The sequence below is a fragment of the Lacerta agilis genome, chromosome 12 (genome assembly GCF_009819535.1).
Source record: "Lacerta agilis isolate rLacAgi1 chromosome 12, rLacAgi1.pri, whole genome shotgun sequence".
NCBI lineage: Eukaryota > Metazoa > Chordata > Lepidosauria > Squamata > Lacertidae > Lacerta > Lacerta agilis.
Window position 1 is genome coordinate 53,214,073 of NC_046323.1, and position 21,757 is coordinate 53,235,829.

The following is a 21,757-nucleotide window of genomic DNA, read 5'->3' on the forward strand; positions in this document are numbered from 1 at the left end:
CTGCCAGGGTCAGTCCATGGCAGGGCCTTGCTGGTGCCACAGCTAAGCAAGCTACCAACGCCCCTGTCAGGATTCCCAACACCTTACACTTTTCTCTTGTCAGCGTGGTAAGTGTGCTGGACTAGGGAGAGACCCAGGTTCAAATCCCCGCTCAGCTAAGGGAACTCACTGCATGACCTTGGGCCAGTCACGCTCTCTCAGCCTAACCTACCTTGCTGGGTTGTTTTGAGGCTAAAAAATGGGGAGAACTGTGCATGCCACCTTGAGCTCCTTGGAGGAAAGGTGGGGGCATAAATGCAATAATATAAATAAATACTGTCTCCCCCACCACCCACACCATCTTGCCTCCTGGATCCTAAATGTGTACCGTCTACATAGCCAATTTGGGATGTAAGCAGCATATAAATGATTAAACGAATCAATAATGAAGCAAAGAAAGAGAGAATGTGCAGTTGAAGCAGACAACACAAATGCCAGGGGTGATACACAAACTATGTCATGTTCAGAGGAGACCTGCTGAAATAAATGGATTTGTTACTTAAATCTTTTTATTTCAATGGGTCTAACCTAGCCATTTTAAAATGCAATTCCTAGTGTTGTCACCGTTTCCCATTTCTTCTAAGCCCAAAATAGCCTCCAAGGCAGTTGGCCGTCCTCTCCCTCTTTCTGATCTGAAGAGACACATTGCTCTTAAGAATTTCAACTCGCAATGCGCTATGCTCCACACAAGGCAGGGGAAACTCATATATATTCAGTGTCAGGGTAGATCAAATCCTGCAGTGAGAAATCGACTTGCTGGATTGGACAAAGGTCCTCCTAAGCCTAGAACTCAGGCAGTGGCCAGCCACTGGGAAACTGGCAAGACGAAGAAGAAATCCTCGACTGTGCTTGTTTTTCCTTGTTTTGCTCACCGTGGGAAACGACAAGAAGTTCTGCATAGTGCAATTTATCAAGCAAAGCGTACACAGAGCACGGTTGGTTTATGAGATTTAGTCTAATATGTCTCCACCGGTAGATTTAGGAATTTAAGCTTGAAGCAGTATACAGCCCAGATCATACACAGGTTGGGCCAACTAACAGCGAGGTCCTGTTCCTCAGTCCCTGGGGTTAACATTTAACACAAAAATATGTTAGAAGCTGCCTTAGATGGAGTCAGCCTGCTGGATCAAACCAATGGCCCTTCTAGTACAGCAATATTGTTTTTCCAGTAGCCAACTAGAGGTCTCTTTTGGGAAAACCTGCAAACAGGATTCAGGCACAAGGGACATTATTCTGCCCTAGGGTTTCCAGCAACTGGCATTCAGAAGCATTGCGGCCGCCAACTGTAGCCATCGATCTCCTTCACCTAAATGAATTTGTCTCATCCTCTCTTAAAGCCATCTAGGTTGGTGGCCATCACTGTCTCCTGTGGGAGGGAGTTCCACAGTTTAACATTGAACCGCATGGAGCAGTCCTTTCTTGCTGGGTCCATCTAGCTTGGCAATGTCTGCTACACTCACCAGCTGTGTCTCTCCAGGGTTTCAGAAGAGGGACACTTCCAGACCTACCTGAAGATGCCGCTGGGTACTGAACCCGGAACCTTTTGCATGCAAAGCAGAGGCTCTACCCACTCAGCTACATGTCCCTACGTTGCCGAATTAGCAAAGCCGGAATGCAAGAGCGTGCAGCTTCCAAAACCAACATCCCTTTTCCTGGCAAGCTTGGGGCAGAGGAATACTCACTGGAGGGCCTCTTGGGTGGGGAAGTGGCTGTACTTCGTGGGCTCGGTGCATTCGTACTTGCTAGTGCCGTCGACGGCCTGGGAGTGGCTGGGCTACTTTTTGCGGCCGGCCGAGGAGTCGTAGCGGACGGGGGCTTCAAAGGGGAGGTCCGCTTATCGGGGCTCTTTGCGTCTGTCCCCTGGAAAGAAACAAACAAAAAGGACCCAAGTCAAACAGAGGTTTCCCTCTCATCCATCTGAGATGCCTGTTCAGATTTTCCCTGGAAAAGAGTTGCATGCCCAACAGCACCACCTTCAGCTTTGCAACCTTGGGTGGGCTTCATGGAAAGAGATCTATAGCGAGTCGCAAAGTCTGCAGCTTTTCCCTGCAAGGGTCTCCCTGCTGTTCCCATAACACGTGGGAAGATAATCGAAAGTCTGTCTTTTCAGGGGGAAATCGGAGCTTGGCTTAAATCAAGATATCCTGATCTAACGGGGGCGGGGAGAATAGAATCGGCGGGCAGGCACATTCTGTATCAGCAGCCAATCGAAATGTCCCCTAATAGTGAGCAAACTTCCAAGCTATTCTCCCATAAGCTACATGTTCAGCAAAGGGGTGGACAAAGTTTGGTTAAGGCTAAGGCCACAAGGTCTCCAATTAGTGACCATCGTTAAAGTGAAGTTTAGGAGGAGATAGCAGACTTAGCTGGATCAGGCTCTCCTAAGGGCTAAGTAGGTTTCAGGCTCAAAGGAACTACCAACAGCAAGTAATGGCTGATAACCCCAACCCCAAAACAAAAAATCTCTCTTTTATCCTAAATTTGTCTCCAACCTCAAGCAAAACACAACAGATTATCTGTGGTCAAATGAGTGATTTCACCTAGGTTTGGAACGCTGTCCAAATAGACGACCTAATGTTACCTGCTTAGCATTTGACAGCGATCAGGTCAAGGAGGCCTTTGCTTGTGTGTAAGGGGAAGAGAACTGAGGGATCACGAGGGTTTCACTCCTCCCTACTTAGCAGGAGTCAGGACCATTTATATCAGACTTCATCAAACCTGTGGTCAGGGATGATGGGAATTGTAGTCTCAAATTATCTGGAGGGCTGAGGTTGGGGAAGCCTGATTTATATGTGTGTAGGCTTGCAGGGGTCTGAAGGTTTGAAGTCCACCAGCTCCCTCCCCAGAATCTCCAGGGGAAGAAGTAAAATCGAAGACCAGGGGGTGAGAAAGAAAACTCGGTTGTGTAGTGCGGCAGGGACAGGCTAATTTTTCCTCACAGAGGGCCTACACAGGAGTTGTTCCTTTATAAGACACTTGACTTTATAAGACTTCTATCTTTTAGTGTGGCAGGACCTACACTTTGGAACTCCCTGCCTATTGATATCAGTGCAGACAAGATTAACCAGGCATGTAGAATGTTGACGTATTTTTTAGTTTATCGACGATTTCATTTGTTGGGATGTTTTAAATTGTTTTAAATTCTTCTTGATGATTCTACTGCTTTGTCTTTTTTGAGGGTTGTTTCGGCAGTTTCCCCTTTTCACAATCAAGTGGTGTAAAAATCTTACGCAATAAAACAAGTAATGCGCTGCCTCTAATTAATTTATTTCTTAGTTCCCTGGCTCTTTTCCGCTCACTGGAATCACTCATGCTCCCCCTTCCTTCCCCTGGTCATCTGCCAAGAGGAAGCTCTTTTAATTACAGGCAGAAAACGAAAATTGCTCCGCAGGATTAGATGGCGTTTCTCCGAGACCATCTGGGACTTCTGGGCAATGATCAATTTATCTATGAACGACTGATGTAGCAAAGAAACATTGGGGTTTTTTGGTGGGGTGGGGGGAGAGAAAGAAGAACCGTTTCTTGAAAAATGTGGATCCTGGAAGACCTTAGAAGGGGGAGTGATATTTATTTGTATGACAGGTTTCCTTTCCCTGCACAACACTTTAGAGTTGATTCTGATTGCTGAGCAGCAATTTAGAACCGGTGACATATTTTGGGACTAAACAGCCCTTTCCTGGCGGAGATTCAAAGTGTTCTCCTATGCTTGCTGCCCGCTCTGGTTTCCAGGCACACTAAGTCAATTATAAAAAGTGTCAGGATTTTGATGAGTGAGGCCTGGTAACTATGGGAACCGGGAACCGTAAGCTAGGGTTACTTACCTAAAGGGCCGCATTTCCATTAAAATATAAGCTCAGGGACAGCTCATGCCTTCATTTCGGCTTTTAACAGGGCTGCTGAACCACCCACCCTCCCGCACCCAGAGAATGGAGGGGAGGCAGGTAGGGACCAGAAGCAGCCAGCAGGGCCGGCCCTGTGAAGAGGCAGAGTGATGCGGCTGCCTCAGGCGGCTGATGCTGAGGGGCCAGAAGGGGCCAATGCTCTGCATTCCCTATGCTAGCCTGCTTCTGTCAAGTGCAGTGGAAGATGCATTCCTTTGACCAGTACTGGGGTAAGATTCAACTGCTGGTCCAATTGGCTCCTCAAAGGGCCTTAGGGAAGGGCACCATCTTGACATTTAGCAAAATGTCTTGAGCCAGCCCTGGCAGCTGGTGCCCACTGGGACTGGTAGGGTGGAGCCCAACTGTAGACGGCGGCAGAGGCACCAAATTCTAGTTTCGTCCTCATCCTCTTCCCTCCTGAGCTGTACAAGGGCAGTGCAGAGGCTAATGAACCCCCCTCTATTAACACACAAAATCTCTCTGTGCAGAAAGCTAAGGAGACCTGGATAGCTCAGTTGGTTAGAGCGTGATGCTAACGCCAAGGTTGCGGGTTCGATCCCCCTATGGGGACAGCTGCATATTCCTGCATTGGCAGGGGTTGGACTAGATGATCCTCAGGGTCCCTTCCAACTCTACGATTCTATGATCTTTTCCCTGACACGCTAGCTTTCTTCCTGAGTGGATTCTGGACCTGTATTTAGAAGCGATGCCCCCTCCTGGCGAAATGCGCCACGTGCTTTCCTGAAGTGGCGGCAGGAGAAATGCTGCACAACTGAACGGGAGGACAAAGCAATGGCAATTCATCCAGGAACGGAGCAGGAGATGCCAACAGCCCAGATGTGCGCAATAGGACAACCTGGCTCCAAGGCCACCAACCTCCCCCCTCCGCACACAAGCGACTTACCTTCGGTTTGGGCTCTTTAGGAGTTAAGGAGGAGGGTCGTGCGGTGCTTGTCGCCAGGCGTTTAGGGGTGGTGGCTGCGGTAGGGCTGGTGGCTTTTTTGTTTTGGCCTGGCATAGCAGTGGACGCTGGCCGCTTGGCAGGGGCAGCGGCAGCGGCAGCAGTGGGGGCGGCCTTGGTTTTCGCCGCTGCTGCTGCTGCAGGCTTTGTTGCTGAAGTGGAGGCTGAAGGCTTGGTGTCAAAACGTACACACACAGAGAACACACACAAGCAAAAAATGGACGTAACAAAAAGAAAAGAAGCGCATGGTAAACAAAATGTCAGAGCAGCAAAAATGGGAGCAAAGAAACAAGTCGAAAAGGAAAGATGGCAGCATTCGGTTCTCTAAGGAAAGAGCAGCCATGGGGAGGAGGACTAAATGTTGCACTATATAGAGAAGGGAGACCGCTCTGTGGAAGGAAGTCTGCCTGGCAGAAAGTCCAGGTTCAGTCCCCAACAGCATCTCCACAAAGGTCTGGGAGAAATCCATTTCTGAAACCCTGGAGAGCAGCTGCCAGTCAGTGCAGACAATACAGAGCGAGATGGGCCAGTGGAATTAAGGCAACTTCTTAGGGTCCTGTTTAGCACACAATCCATGCTGGACTTTGCGGAGTCAACCTCTCTCTAAGAATGAGCCCCCCGAATGAAATCTTTGGTAGAGTCAAATATTACAACAGCCTTGTAACAACATCCAGAAAAAAACACATGGCAGCCCCTGTGTCTGCACAGGCCTCTTGGTAAACTGAGAAACAGGGGTGACCTGTCAAGGGGCAGCAGAGAAGAGCCATCTCTCTACAGGTGGGGAAGGGCTGTAGCTCAGGAGTAGAGTATCTGCTTTGCATGCAGGTTCAAATTCTACTGGAATCTCCCGATAGGGTTCGGAAAAGCTCATGTCTGAAATCCTGGAGAGCTGCTGCCAGTCTGTGTAGACAATAGTGAGCTTGGGGGACTAGGTATAAGGCAGATCCCCATATTCCTTAATATGGGTCCCTGGATCAGTTCCCAGCTTACCTGGAGAACAGAGCCTCAGGTGGCAGGTGAGAAGAATGACCCCTTCTTAGCTGCTGCCAATCAAAGTATATACTGGGTGCCATGGCCTGGCTGGACACAATGGTGGGAGGAACCAGCTGGGGGAAACCCCAGGGGAAGAAGGCTCAGAGCCCAGGGATTGGTGGTGGGATGACAAAGAGTGGTCAGAGGGAGAAGATGGAGAGGAGGAGGCGTTGGAAGCTGAAGAGGTAACAGGGCTTAGTGAGCTGGGAGAGTCTGTGGCAGAGAGAAGTGTCAGTTTGCATTTCTTAATGCATAAAGTATTGATCTGATGTGTAGAGATCTTTCTCATTCTACTTAATTCAAGAGGGTTCTGCAAGCTTCTCTGTGTGAAAGATATAAGCAGGAGGTTCATGATGTTTGGGTTATTCCTTCAGAGAAGCTGAATACAGCTGGCTTAAAGTGGTCATGTTATCTCTTCTGACAAGGTCATACTGACTATAATAATAAGGCCAAAAGGAGCCTGGGTTTCACTTTCTGTTTCTATCTCTTTTCCTTCTGGTGTTGGTGTTCTGCACATAGTGTTAAGCTTCAGACTTATTATAAGTTATTGTAAGTTTAAGTTATGTGTGCTGCAACTGGATTTCTGATGGACAGGGCCAATCCTGAATGTACTGGATTTGTGACCATTCTGCTCATTTGCCTTCAGTAGCAGTAAAGCTCTGTTGGATGGAGTATTAATTGCCTCTGGTCTATTTTTTGGGAATCCTGCAACGTGTTTTAAGTTTTTACTCTGCTAACTATATGCTGAGAATTCCATGACAAGAAGTCCAGAATCAGAGGCAGAAGATGAAGCAAGAGAGGAAGTAGGCCAAGAGGCAGAGAGGAGTCCGGCTGGTGAAGAGTCACCGGTGTCTCCCCCTCCTGCCGCGACAAGCTCCTCTCTCCCCTTGTCTCCCTGAACCAGAAGAGAGCTGAAACCGGCGGAGAAGTGGCAGGCTGCATGCAGGCACAGTCTCCGATTGCTTGGAAAAAGCCCTGGAGATGAGGGGACTTAAGGACAGCTGTGGGGAGGCGAAGACTTTCAGTCTCGGCAACTGTTTCATTGGGGCAAGACCTACAGAGGAAGAGCTGTTGCTGTACTCATTAGGCCTAACACGCCTGTGCAGATTCTGTCCCCGTCCCCGTCCCCAATAGAATGTGTTAACGCCACTGACTCTGTGTGATTTACTGCTGACTGGCTTGCTCCTGACATATTTCCAGAAAGGGCAACCTGTTCACATCATGATAGCTGTCAGAACGCAGGGAGCTGCTTTATACAGAATAGGGCCACTGGTTCATCTCGCTCAGTACTGCCAGCATCAGGGATGGAGGAACTGTGGTCGTCCGTGTGATAATGGACTCCAGCTCACATCACTCCTGAAAGGGAGTTGGAGTCCAACCACATCTGGAGGTTCCCTCATCCCTGGTCTACCTTCACTGGCAGAGGGAAAAGATGCAGTGAGCAGTTCAGCTGCTCTTCATTTCCAACTTGACTCCAACTTGATGCAAAAACAATTCATTCCAGGCCTACTTAAGTCTGAGGACTCCTCCAAGTACGCAGAACAGGGGTGGGTACAGAGCAGATAATAGTAGTAGTAGTAGTAGTAGTAGTAGTAGTAGTAGTAATAGTAATAATAATAATAATAATAATAATAATAATAATAATAATAATAATTTATTTATACCCCGCCCATCTGGCTGGGTTTCCCCAGCCACTCTGGGCAGCTTCCAACAGAAAATTAAAATGCAATAATCTATTAAACATTAAAAGCCTCCCTAAACATTGGGAAGAAAACTGCTCAGCATTTGTGCCAGGACTCCTCTCACAGCCAACACGGCTAGGTTAGTAATGAGGAGCTTAGGGATGGCACTAACAGCTTTGAGTGCCCTCAATCTGGGCTTGGTAGCCAGCTACTTTTCTTGGGAGCCCGTCAGCTCAGAGGACAGAACTTATCGTTGACTTAAGAAGCAAAAGGGGGAAAAGCAGGGTGCCAAGAACCAAAACCCGCAGAGCTGGAAGCACAACACGGTCGACCCTCACCTTGGCTTTCTTCTCGGGGCTCGGCGGAAGCTCCTTGCTTGGAGGGGCCGCGATGTCGTTTGCTGCCACGACCTCGGCGGCTGGTTTGATCTCTTCTGGTTTTGCTGACCGAAGCAAAGAAGGAGAAAAGGCAATTAATTAAAAAAAAATGCACTCAGATTCCATGCGTCAACAACTGGCCTTTAGCAGAGTCTGTATGACAGCACGAAAGGAAGAGAGGTGGAGGTTGGACAGAGCTCAAAGAGCGCAGCTGAAGGGACAGGTATCGGTGCCTCTTTCACTACTGCAGGGTGCTGCAAAGTCTTCCCATCACACTGGCAGTGGACTTCTACATGCTGGTTAGAGGGATTTGCCATTTTTAGGCAGCAAACTTTGCTTTGATAAGCTTAATCTAGAAATGGCTGTGCGCACGGCACACAGATCTGCTTCCACCCCCCCCCCAAACCCCCATTTTCAGCCCACGAAGTGCAAACACCAGCCTGCCTTGACAACATGCTATGAGCTCAGTTTCCACTTTCCCCATGTTCATCGTGTGTGATGTTACTGTGCAACCCATTTTGAGTGGATACCGGCCAAGAAGCCGCCCTAAAATATTTCTACTTGCCTATCTAAAAGGGATGCTATCCTGGAAAACAACCAAGAAACAGTAATCAACCTTTTAACTGCTGCTAAGATTATGCTAGCTAAAATTTGGGGAGGAGGGAGTATATCTCCTACCATACACAAATGGATTGGGGGGGGGATTGGTTGAAAGTAACAATGATTAAATGAATTTATTAAAGCCAGACTAGCAGATTTTTGGAAAAATAGGTATATATGGGTAATATTTTGGAATAACAACTTTAATGATGATGATATTCAGCCTTCAACTTGTTATATTATTAATAATATTTCTTTATGGATATTCTTTGGTTTACCGTAATGAAATCTAAAGAAATAAGATTAAAAAAGCAGAAGCCACGGCTGCTGTAGGGTTTTTCGGACTGCCTCCTGTACTATGCCTATGCAGGATTTCAAAAGCCGTCAGAAGTGCCATGATCTAGCCGTGCCCATCTTCCAAGCCCCGATAAACGTAGAGCCAAATGGCTTTTAAGATTTGCATTCATTCAGAAAACATTCGAAAATGTCAAGCCTTCACACTGCCACGCACCGAGGCTGAACACATTGGCACTCATTAACTCCCTTTCCATCGCTCGCTTCTAACTGTAACTGGCGTGCGGATGCAGAGAGTTTGCTTGCACTTGCAGACCACAGGAGATCATTAGCAAGGGGTCTGGACTGATCCAGCAGCTCTGCTCTTACAAAGCTCATCTCAGCAATCCCAGGAGCCAGGAACACCGGCTAGGGGACTTCAAGGAAGACGGCGCCGGGTGGCAACCAGGAAGGGAAGGATTTTGGAGGTATGCAACTGCTAGCAGCTGAGGGAAAATGCAACAGGGGAGGGACAATGGGTCTTCCTTCTGCCACATGCCCGCTGAAAAGGGGAGGGGAGTACAGGAAGTGCTCCCGAAGCACAATATGGACAAGATCGCAGGAAGCCGCCTTATGCCCAGGACTACGTGATGTGGAAAAATGCTTCATCCTGCACCAAGGATGAAAAAAGCAGTCGCCAACACAGTATGCTCCCATCAACTCCAGCCAGCACCGCCAATAACCGAGGGTGATGGGAGCTGCATCCCAGTATGCTGGCAGTCCCCGGCATATTTTAATGTATAACTGAAGAAGAAGAGGATCCCTCTGAACATGCACCAGCCGACATGTTGTGCTCCTTCTCTCTCCATTTGTGGTCCCCAGGGACTGTGATCCAGAAGCATCACAGCCTCTGACTGTGGCGGCAGAGCAGAACCATTGTGGCGAATAGCCCCCGAAAGTCTTCTCTTCCCACAAATGTGTGAAATCCTCTTTTAAAGCCCTCCCAAGTTGGTGGACGTCACTACCTCCTTCGGGAGCGAATCCCATGGTTTTAACTATGGGGTGTGTGAAGAAGGACCTGTAAGTCTGTCCTGAATCTTCCAGCAATGTTTGGATTTGGAAAGGGCCCACTTGCGACCGGGGAGGGGGTGGGGAGAGAAAAAGGAGAGCACATTTCCCTTGGAGGAACACCCAAAACCCTTTGGCACGTGAGCTGGCAATACCAAAGCAGCTGCTCTGCTGCAATGTAGGTTTCTTTCTGGGCCGAGAAGGTAATGCCCCAAAGAGCCCATGCCAAAGGAGCCGTGCACCTGGCACTACCCGAGACAGGCAGGAAGGAGCTGGCGTTGCAGCCACTTGCGGGCAATGCCAGGAGGCTTCAGACTTCCGTTCAACTCTCAGCGCTGGGAATGGCTAGCTGAAATTCCTGAGTTGCAGGGGGTTGGACTAGATGACCCTCGGGATCCTTCCAACTCAACAATCCTGTGATTAATATTTTTCTGCTGCAAGAACTCTCATAGCGCAATATTGGAAAGAAAACAAAGTACCAACTAAAAGGGAATGGCAAAGTAAAATGGTAGAATACCTGGAACTCGCGGAGCTGGCCGACCTTATAAGGCATAAGCCGAAAAACATAATACAAAAGCAATGGAAATTTCTTGATGATTATTTGGGTAGACAAGAAGTGAGCGAGAGGTATTGGTTGTGTTTAGAATAACGTTGTAAATGATACAGATAAGTTCGGAGTTAAAGTGGAAAAATGTAAAATAATGGTGATAACATGGAAATGACAGGTGATGCACATAGAAATTATTAATATGAAACGTTGTAAAAGCAGTGGAAGTCATATTTTGAAAGATTAATTATTTTCACAATCGGAAGGTCTCTGTGGAAACCTTCTACTTATCTATTTTTCCTTGTCCACCCCATCTTGGTGGGTTTCTCTTTTCTTATGTCTTTTCTCCCTATCTTACCCCCTCTTTTTAACATATTGTTCTTTATTTTATTTATATTTTTCTTTCTTCATTTTTGAGATATAATCGGAGTGTACAATATGTAATTTTAACTATGCAATATGTAATGTATGTAATCTAAGTAATGTATGCAATCTAAGTGTTATATATATTTTTAACAAGCAATAAAGTCTATTTTTTTAAAAAAACAATCCTGTGATTCTACAGTTTTGGTACAGGGGAGTGGGCTGGGATGTCTTCAGCATCCTTTGCAGGGGTGTGTGAGAGGACATGGCCTTTTTTTAATGGGTTGTTTCTTGACTCACTTCCCACAGCAACCCTTATGGGCCCACCTTGCTCCCCTCCCTCCAAGTAACGTGGCCTAGTGGTTAGAGTGCCCGACTAGGACCTGGGAGAGGCCAGTGTTCAAATCGCCGCTCGGCCACAAAGATCACTGGGTGACCTTGGGTGGGGGCCAGTCACTGTCTTCTCTCAAACTCACCCACCTCGCAGGGTTGTTGTGAGGAGAAAATGGAGAGGAAGAGAACGGAGAAAAAAAAGGTGGGATATAAATGCAAATTAAAAACAAATAAATAAACAAACCGGCCTTGCGTAAACAGAGAGACCAGGGGTGGGAAATGAGGGGTGCAGTTGGGGTGTTTGTCTGTCGCTAGAAATGAACTTCATTCCCTGCCCCTAAACCGAGTTATTAATGTGTTTCAGAATTTTCTTCCGCCACAGGCAGAAGCATGTATAATTCAGTTTGTCACACGGCTGGATTTCACACCATGGAAAAAGAAACTTGCTGCAGGACTCAGCACCCCCAGGGCCTCTGGCAGGATTAAATTAGCAGCCAGTTCACCGAGGCTTTTTGATGGCTCATGGCTGTCTGCTGCCTTTTTAGCAGCAGTCCATCTCCCCAAGTTCAAGGACACACAGACACGTCTTTAAACTCGCAGCCGCAGAGACCAGAAGTCACCTTTATGCAATAACTATTGATCTGCATTCCAACCCATTCAGCAGCCTCCATCTTGCAGCTTGCCAGTTCTGCGTACGGTAAGTTGCCACAAAACTGTTTATCCAAGCACAGAACGGGAGTCCCGTGCGGCTCCTATTCGAGATGGCGGTTCATTTACGATGTGCTTATCCGACCCTTCCTGTGTGGCATGGAGAAAGAGGGTAGAGATAGTTTCTCTCTCGCACAGGCAATGCCACGAAGTCATGGGCACCCAACAAAGCTGAACATCGAAAGATTCAGGACGGATACAAAATTCTTCACACAGCTGCAGAACTTGCAGTGGTGGCCTCCAATTTGCTTGGCTTTAAAAGGATTAGACAAATTCGCGGAGAAGGACCTGGGATAGCTCAGGTGGCAGAGCATGAGACTCTTCAACTCAGGGTTGTGGGTTCGAGCTATGCTCTCCCCTCCTCCCCGTCCGCTTAATTAACCACCCACCATGCTCATCAGCAAACATTTGCTTTCATTCAGCATTTAATTACAAGGCCATCCTCTCTGTAACGCTGCACGGAGCGCGCCAGTGCGTGAACATTTTGCCTTCCCCCCTCCCCATCCCCTCAGCCCGGGAATACCTCAGGGGGGAGGGTGGTGCGGGAGCTGCCAAATCTTAATCAGGTCTGTTCATTAGTTCGTAAAGGCTGATGGGGGAGACCTTTCTGGCTGATGGAGCAGAAAGGAAGCCCGGACCCCCCCCTCCCCAAATAGGTATTGCGAGGACATCTCGCACGTGGAGGGATGCAGCCCCTCCACCCAGTAATTTGTCTTGACTCATCGGCTCAGCTGCTCTGGAAGAGAACACGCCCCCCCCACAAAAAATTGCTCTATTGCAGGGTCTTCAAGGAGCCAGAGCCACATTAAGTTGAGAATGATTCAACTCATCTTTCCAATCATCTTGCTAATCCACCTACTGGTCCAAAAAGAAATCTTCACTTGGGGGCTAGGGAGCGCCTATGCCAGCCACTTTTGAAAGTTCAATTTGTTTGGGTTGTGGGTTTAAAAAAATAAAATAAAAATTCTATTATATTTATTTGAAGTTTGATCTGTCAAGAGTGCACAAGTTAGGAAGGACCGTGGCTTTTTCACCAACCGTCTTGTGCATGTTGTTGCCCCCTCGTAGAGGTTGTTTGTCTCATGTATAAAGAAGCATGCTTAAAAGGTCTGGAAAGAAGCCTGTAGGCGAGCTCAGACAGTAAAGCGTGAGACTTCTCAAGGTTCTGGGTTTGAGCCTCACGATGGGCAAAAATACTCCTGCACTGCAGGTGTTGGACTAAATGACCCTTCTGGTCCCTTCCATCTCTATAATTCTATGATTCTATTCAACTAATTTTTACTCAGTGTGTCTGCTATGAGTAAAAGTTAGTTCGATAAAACCCAAGGTCTCTTCTAGCACCAAACCGGTGCAAGGAACAGGGTGAATGCCCAACAAACAGGCTGCCTGGAGCAGTTCAATTATAGAACTGTAGAGTTGGAAGGACCCTAAAGGGTCATCCAGTCCAACCCCCTGCAATGCGAGGAATTATGCCCTATATAGCAAAGGCTCCTTACTCAAAACTGGCATTGGCCAACTCTTAGGCCTGGCCGCTGCCTTCAGCTTGTCGAAACCAGAGCCAAAATCTGCTTACAGATTCTCATGCGAGGCAAGACTTAGCAGCCCTTTGGGGTTGTCCATGCCTCCCCTCCTCAAAGCACAGTATCCACAAAGATTTCTCAAGGGCAAAGTCCCAATGACAACTGAAGACCACTTCAGAACAACGTCAAAAACAGGGAAGTCAAGAACATGCCTTGGGAGCGACCCTCAAGTGTTGAGCACACTGGCCATTTCTCTAGTACAGCTCTAGGACCCTTCGCCGACATCAGATGATGTTGAACTACAAATCCCATCAGCCTCAAACAGCACTGTGGGGGGTGGGAATCGCAGTCCATCGACAGAGAACCTGTGTGGTGCAATGGTTAGAGAACTGGACTCGGACCTGGGAGACCAGGGTTCAAATCCCCACTCAGCCACGAAGCTCTCACTGAGCGACCTTGGGGCAATCACTAGGCTGCTGTGAGGATTAAACAAGAAAGAGGAGAACCATGTACGAAACTGTGAGCTCCATGGAGAAAAAGATGGGATTGCTACGCAATAAATAAATAAATAAAAACTAAACACATGGAGGGCCCAAGGTTGGCGAAGACTCTGATGAAGAACCGGCTATCTCCTACAAAAGGGATTCATGCCAAAATGCGTTAGTGTCAAAGGACGCACCCCCAAGTAGCAAATCCCATTCAATTACAGAGCTTTAAATTTGGGTGCTGCAGCTGTATTGCTGACAGGCACATCCTTGGCACTCTGTCAGCGTGACAACTTCAGCCAAGACACCCTCGGGTACCTGGCTGCAAGCAACAGGGAGGGGAAATGCATGTGGATCACCAACATCCAACATGAAAAGCGTCCAGCAACCAAAGAGATCGGGCAGACTTTTTGCAGATGCACATCTCTGGACGAGAACCCACCATCCCCCCTACCATGCAGTGGTTGATGGGAGTTGGAGTCCAGGAAGAGCTGCTCAACAGTGGAAAGGACACCCTCAGGAGGTTGTAGGGTCTCCTTCCTTGGAGGTTTTATGGCCATCCGTCATGGACGCTTTAGCTGAGATTCCTGCATTGCAGGGGGTTGGACTAGATGACCCCTGAGATCCCTCCCAACTCTGCAATTCTATGATCATCTAGAGGGCGCCATGTTGGCTTTCCCCTGACGTCAGGGTCACATTTTCTTCTGGGCAACCTTCCACATGCTAGCGATAGGCAGGGCCCAAGCCAAAAGACGAGGCAGAATATTGAATGCAAACTTTGTACAGCAGAGTCGTAGAATTGTGCAGGTGGAAGGTACACCAGGGGTCATTTAGTCCAATGCAGGAATCACAGCTCAAGAATCCCTGACAACCTCGGCTTTAAAACCTCCATAGGAGGAGAGTCCACCACCTTCCGCTTTCTACACATGCTCAAGTACCCGTGGTTCTATCCTCCATCCACCATCCAGGCAAGCAGGGAAACATTATCAGAGTTCAAGGACACATTCCAGCCAGGAATAAAATACTTAAGGAGGTTGGGAGTTGGATGGCTGGGGAGAGTTCCGGTGGCCATGTAAGAGAGACTGGTGGGGTGCATTTGGCCCCCCAAGGCTGAGGGTCCCCACCCCGATGCAGAAGCACAAATTCAATTAAGAGAAAGCCTTCTGTGCAGCATTACGAGGAAAGACCTAAGTGGCTGGCGGTCAGATATGAAAAGGAAGCTCTTGCGTGAGACGAAAGAGGTGCTCTAGTGTCACACCAGAAAGGGAAGGCAGGTATAAAACACATAAACAGACCGTCGCAGTCAGAAGAGGCTATGTTTAATTCATTATATAACTCCACGCAAACCGTTTTTATATAATGCCAAAAGATCTCAGGCACTTATTTAAACATGTACTCAGGATGGCTTTGGGGATCTCTGCACAATGAGAGATCGTGTGTTATCTGCAGACCAGCGCCATGAATTCAGGATAGGTATTTGAGTATATGATATGATTTGGGTTTGTCTCCTCACCACACAAACTAGAAGGCCAAGCCAATTTAGGGGCAGCTGGAGAGACAAAATGATGTGCTTCAAAGGGGAAGCCAGTTTTAAGAACCAGAGATGCAAGGACCAGCACTATGAATCCAGAATAAATATGTGGATATGACATGATTTGGATTCCCCCCTCTCTCAAACGAGAGGGGTGGTCCAATCTGGGACCAGTAAGGATCCGTGGCGATGTGCTGCAAACGTTTAAGAGGAAGGAAGTTCTAAAAAACCAGAGAGGCAAGAAGAAATTCCAGTGCTTCCATAAACACCAAATGCTTGCAAAGTCTGAATCTCCAAATTCTGAGAAACTGGGCCAATGGAGGCATTGGGTCACAACAATCTGAAGCTGATCATTCGTTGAACTGGCAGCAGAACAGCTCCCTGCTGGGTTCCAAGCCCTCTGGCCACTAGGTAATACCAGAAAATTTAATAAAAATTGACTGCTTCCCACATTTAACTCCAGCTCTGCTAATCTGAAAACGGGGCTGTTTTGCATTAGTACGGGGGGGGGGGGAGAGACACACAACACTCTAAACACAACAGTGTTAGAGGTAGAAAGGTTTAACCCACCCCCCTTTGCCTCCCTCCCCAACACACACTGGGGTTTTCTTCTTCTTGCCTTATAGACTGAGGTTGGTTTTAAACCTGACCCTTCACAGCGAGGCAAGACATTTGCAATTCAATTAACACAGCTTCTGTTTCTGCCAGCAGCTTTCCTCGGGCTCAAAAGCTGCCTGCCCGGCTACATTCTTCGCATTTAAAGTTCCTACTGTCAACACCCGCGGCCTGAAGAAGAGTCCTGTGTAATCCGAAAAGCTCACACTTTCAGCCTCCTGAAATGTATGGTTAGTCCATGAAACGCTGCCAGGCTGTTCGAAGGCAAAGCCTCACTTGAGCTATGTTTTCGGCAGTGAGCAGCGTTAATTCTTCAGCAGCTGGTGACTCCACCAAGACGAGAGACCGTCTTATCCTTTCTATATACCCAGTGGGTCACTGTGGTCTGTGGGAGAGCTTCTCCTTTCTCCAAGATCCAAAAATATCACAAGGCCAGCTCCACAGTAACTTAGGAGCAGGGCTTTTGAGTGTGGCTGCCCCTGTTCTGTCGAGATACAGCAGACACCCACTATCTGCACGGAAGTTTTACTTTCCACCAAATGACTAGGTCTCTAACCACGGGCGCCCCCTTCATACGGTTTGTTACATTTAATCTGCTTTTATTTTTTGCATGGTTTTAAACTTTTTAAAAGCTGCTTTTATTGCGTTACTATTACTTAAGTGAATTGCATTCCCTGTTCAGACGAATTTATTGTAGTTTATATGTTACCGTATTTGGTATTATTGTGCTTGCAATGTTTCCCCTCTCCCCGGTGCTGTTGTGATTACGGTGAGCCGCTCTGAGCTGAGCGTCGGAAGATAAAAGGAAGCCCTTCTTCACGTAGCACATAGTTAAAACTGCGGAACTCCCTTCCACAGGAGACGGTGCTGGCCACCAATTTGGATGGCTTTAGAAAAGGATTAGACCAGGCTTCCTCAAACTCGACACTCCAGATGTCCAGAGGAGGGCAACCAAAATGGTCCAAGGCCTGGAAACGATGCCTTATGAGGAACGGCTTAGGGAGCTGGGTATGTTTAGCCTGGAGAAGAGAAGGTTAAGGGGGGATATGATAGCCATGTTCAAATATATAAAAGGATGTCATGTAGAGGAGGGAGAAAGGTTGTTTTCTGCTGCTCCAGAGAAGCGGACACGGGGCAATGGATTCAAACTACAAGAAAGAAGATTCCACCTAAACATTAGGAAGAACTTCCTGACAGTGAGAGCTGTTTGACAGTGGAATTTGCTGCCAAGGAGTGTGGTGGAGTCTCCTTCTTTGGAGGTCTTTAAGCGGAGGCTTGACAGCCATCTGTCAGGAATGCTTTGATGGTGTTTCCTGCTTGGCAGGGGGTTGGACTGGATGGCCCTTGGGGTCTCTTCCAACTCTAGGATTCTAGGATTCAGATGTTTTGAGACTACAATTCCCATCATCCCTGACCACTGGTCCTGCTAGCTAGGGATCATGGGAGTTGTAGGCCAAAAACATCTGGAGGGCCGAGTTTGAGGAAGCCTGGATTCCTCAACTCATGGATAAGAGGGCTATTGATGGCTACTAGCCAGGACAGCTATGCTGTACCTCCATGTTCAGAGGCAGCCATGCTTCTGAATGCCAGTTGCTGGAAACCACAGGAGAGGTTTTGCTCAGGTCCTGCTTGCTGGTTTCCCACAGGCATTTGGCTGGCCACTGTGGTGCTGGATTAGATGGGTCATTGGCCTGATCCTGCAGGTTCTTCTTATGTTCTTAGCGTACATCACCTTGAGACACGTGTGGAACCAATGAACAAATAAATAAAAATTAGCAATGCCAAAACCTGGGATAACTCTTGAGCTACTACCACCCTGGCATTAGGAGAGAAAGGCACTCAGACTTGGAAGTGTGTCTCGGAGTGGATGTTCAAACGCTTGCCTCTCGTTTCCGTGCTGACCCACCAGCAAGGAGCATCTCAGTGGCTTAGCTGGGCTTAAATCCAGTCCTCCTACTCACTCCGTTCATCCTCTAGGTGCGGCACAGAAGGGACCCGGGATTCACCTTCTTACTCCAGGTTCCTTCCACCTGCCCAGCCACCAGCTCAACCACTTTTGGCTCGCCCCCCCCCAAGCCAGCCACGGAAAAGGGCAGGGGAGCCTTGCTCGAAAACAGGTGCTTGTGAATGGGCCCCACTCTCTGCTCAAGCTGCCTAAGCCGGACCAAACCCACCCTTCATTGAAATAGCTCCATAATTCTCATAATGGATTTTCTGCCGATGACGCTAATCCTTTAGAGGGCAACGGATTAAGCTGTGCGGGGTGGGGGGTAGGGTGGGGAAGGGACATCTTTATTCTCCTTTCAAACAAAAGGATGATAGGCACAAAAAGAGGGGGAGAGAAAAGAAAGGGAGAGAGAAGCAGGCGGCAGCAAAGGAATTTGCTTAACCTGGAATGGTGTGCACAGAGCAGGCTAGCAGCTGCCAGGTATCACTGCCCAGGAGGCCTTGGAAGCTGCTAAAGCTCTGGAGGCTGCAACAGGCAAGGAAGTTTAGTCGTCGTCGTCCCCCGTCCCCCCCTGACCCGCTCTCAACAACAGTCTTTAAGAGGAACTGCACTCTTTTTTGCTTGACCCAAATAAAGAAATGCCAAGCGCTTTATATAAAGCAGCAAAGACGCCAGACAGATTCACGTCCCTCCTCCCTGGATTCTGTGCATTTTGTCTGGCTGCCTTCGGTTGGGTTTGCGCACCTTATGCAACCGGCAAGGGCAGCGGGTGGGAGGAGAGACTCTTAACTCCTTACCGGGGAGCTGAGATGGAAATGTCACCCCATGCCCCTGGGAGTGAGAGGCACGCAGCAGCAGACTGTCACCAGGACCAGAAGCTGTCAGCTAGCAGCACAAGAGGACCAATCTGCCCCACACTCCCAGCCCTACATTGGAAGAGCTGCCGTGGCCCCTCCTACGGGGTGGGGGGGATCAGCGGGAAGACCCAAACCACACACGATCCTTGCCATGCATCCCTTCCACCTCTACGCGGGGCAGCCTTTGAAGGTGACTCAGAAACTACCAACTAATCCAGAATGCGGCTGCCAGGCTGGGGACTGGCAGCAGCCGCTGGGAATAACACAATACCAGTCCTGAAAGACCTACACTGGCTCCCAGTACATTTCCAAGCACAATTCAAAGTGTTGGTGCTGACCTTGAAAGCCCTAAACAGCTTTGGTCCAGTATACCTGAAGGAGTGTCTCCACCCCCATCGTTCAGCCCGGACACTGAGGTCCAGCTCCAAGGGCCTTCTGGCAGTTCCCTCCCTGCGAGAAGTGAGGTTACAGGGAACCAGGCAGAGGGCCTTCTTGGGAGTGGCACCCGCCCTGTGGAACGCCCTCCCATCAGATATCAATGAGATAAGTAACTTTTAGAAGACATCTGAAGGAAGCCCTGTTTAAGGAAGTTTTTAATGTTTGATGTCTTACTGAGTCTTACTTTGTTGGAAGCTGCCCCGAGGGGCTGGGGTAACCCAGTCAGATGAGCATATTAATAATTTTTTATTAGAATAATAAATTATTATTATTATAACTTCTTCCTGTGTGGCAACTGGGTGATATTTTAATTCTGAATCCCCCTCTTATCAAGCCCCTTCTCTCCCCCCCCCACCTTCACCGGGGATGGGAGGTGGGGAACGACACATGGATAGCAGGAAGTCAGATTTGCTGAATAAGCGCCCCCTCTTCTCCCTCCCTCCCTTCCCCTTCTCTCTACGCAGTGTGCCTTCTGAGAATAAGCGTTTACCAAGCAGAGAGTGTTCAGTGAAGCAAACGCGAAAGACACTTTATTTTAGGGCTTTGTGGGATTCAGTCAACCGGGGATGTGCGCAAGAACTACCCCAGCCTTTCCAGATGCTTTTGGACTACAAATCCTGCCAGCACCGAGCCAGCACAAACGTGGCCAATGGGAGTTGCAGTCCAAGACATTTGGAGATCTCAGTTGGGTCTGAGCTGCCCTGTGATCACTGCGCAAGTGTAGGTTTTGGGGTTGGAATTCAGCGTTCTGGAAACAAGGATTCAGTTACTGCCTTTTCAAGAAAAGGACAACCCTAAGTCGGACGGCACAACTTGGGCCTTCCTCGCCTACAAATTCATTTGCTATTCCTGCAAAATTTGTCTTCTTTTTGACCACACAACTCTGTGCTAGTTGCCTGCTTCCAAACTTGGGTGCTACAAAAAGTGCTTTCACTTTTCCGGGCATCCCGAAACAGTTTGGAATCCAGGGTGCTTCCAGATACGTGCTTCTTTCACAGAATTGCAGAGCTGGACGGTACCCGCAAGGTCCATCTAGTCGAACCCCCTGCAACGTAGGAATCACAGCTAAAGCTCTGCTGGAAAACCTCCAAGGAAGGAGAGCCCACCGCCTTCTGAGGTCATCCGTTCCACTGCCAATCAGCTCTTACTGTCAGAAAGTTCTGCTCCTTTCTTGCAAACTGACTCCACTGGTTTGGGTCCTACCCTCTCCTTGAGGGAGATCAGTGTTCCTCATGCATGCAGGGATTTTCGGTAGCATCTACTCTGTACCTTTGGCATCAACATGCCAGCCGATATTCTCTCTCCCCACTGTCTAGATTTACACTTTCTGGGGAACATCTGGTAAATTAAACAAGCCTGTTGCCGATGACCCATTTCTGATAAGTGATGAACCGGTTTGCAATATAAAGTCTCCTTATCTGGAAGCAAAGCTACTGTCCTTATTCGTCTGTGTTTAAGGGGAATTTGAACGGGAACATAAAACAGCATTTAAATATTGCCAGTTACTAGAAGGACGCCCGGGGGAAGTTGGGGGGAAGGATTCTTAGCATTAAGTCCATCCGGCCTTCTATTCATTCGCTTGTTGCTCAGCAGCTTGTTAGCAGCAGCCCGAAAGCTGCTCCTAATGAGCTCCAAATAGAGCAGGTTCCTTCGTCAGGGCGCTCAGGAGGGGCTGCCTCTGTGCCACAGCAAGGCAGACGGAGACTGACCAAAAGCAATTCCTAGCAGCCAAGAACACTTTCGCTAATCTGCTGGAAGTTCTTGCTCATAGCGCCATGCAGAGCTAGCTCAGGGATCACTCAGTGGGACTCAGGGTCGTGGGTTTGAGCCCCACATTGGCAAAAGATTCCTGCATTGCTGGGGGTTGGACTAGATGGCCTTAGTTGCTCTTGTGCTCGAAACCTCCTTGTGGGTTTCCCATAATGGGCATCTGTCGGCCACTGAGAGAACAGGATGCTGGACCACATGGGCCATGGGCCTGATCCAGCAGGCTCTTCGTATGTTCTTAAGATGGGGGTGGTAGCAACACTACCTTAAGATGCCCTGTACACCTGAAGGAGTGTCCCCCATCATTCAGCCCAGACACGGAGGTCCAGCTCTGAGGGTCTTCGGGCGGTTCCCTCACTGTGAGAAGTGAGGTTACAGCGAACCAGGCAGAGGGCCTTCTCGGTGGTGGCGCCCGCCCTGTGGAACGCCCTCCCGTCAGATGTCAAGGTGATAAATATACAACTTTTAGAAGACACCTGAAGGCAGCCCTGTACAGGGAAGTTTTTAATGTTTGATGTTATATTATGCTTTTGTATATGATAGAAGCCACCCAGAGTGGCTGGGGCAACCCAGTCAGATGGGCGGGGTTATTATTATTATTATTATTATTATTATTATTATTATTATTATTATTTTAAAAGGGTAATCTTGGTCCTGGGTCCAGAAGCTGATTGGAGTGGCTAGGATGCTGATGAGGTCAAATCGCTGACAACATGCAGTATCATTGTTAAA

The 21,757-nt window shown here is 48.4% G+C and overlaps 1 protein-coding gene across 1 annotated transcript in view; it reads right to left on the reverse strand.

Moving 5' to 3' along the window:
- LOC117056024 (microtubule-associated protein futsch-like) overlaps positions 1 to 21,757 on the reverse strand; it is a 192,017-nt gene that overhangs the window by 23,219 nt on the left and 147,041 nt on the right. Inside the window, exons 14-16 of the mRNA XM_033166043.1 lie at positions 7,934 to 8,037; positions 4,825 to 5,052; positions 1,722 to 1,899 (exon numbers count right to left, since the gene is read on the reverse strand). Coding sequence (XP_033021934.1) covers positions 1,722 to 1,899; positions 4,825 to 5,052; positions 7,934 to 8,037 — 510 coding nt within the window. The remainder of the gene's footprint in view (positions 1 to 1,721; positions 1,900 to 4,824; positions 5,053 to 7,933; positions 8,038 to 21,757) is intronic.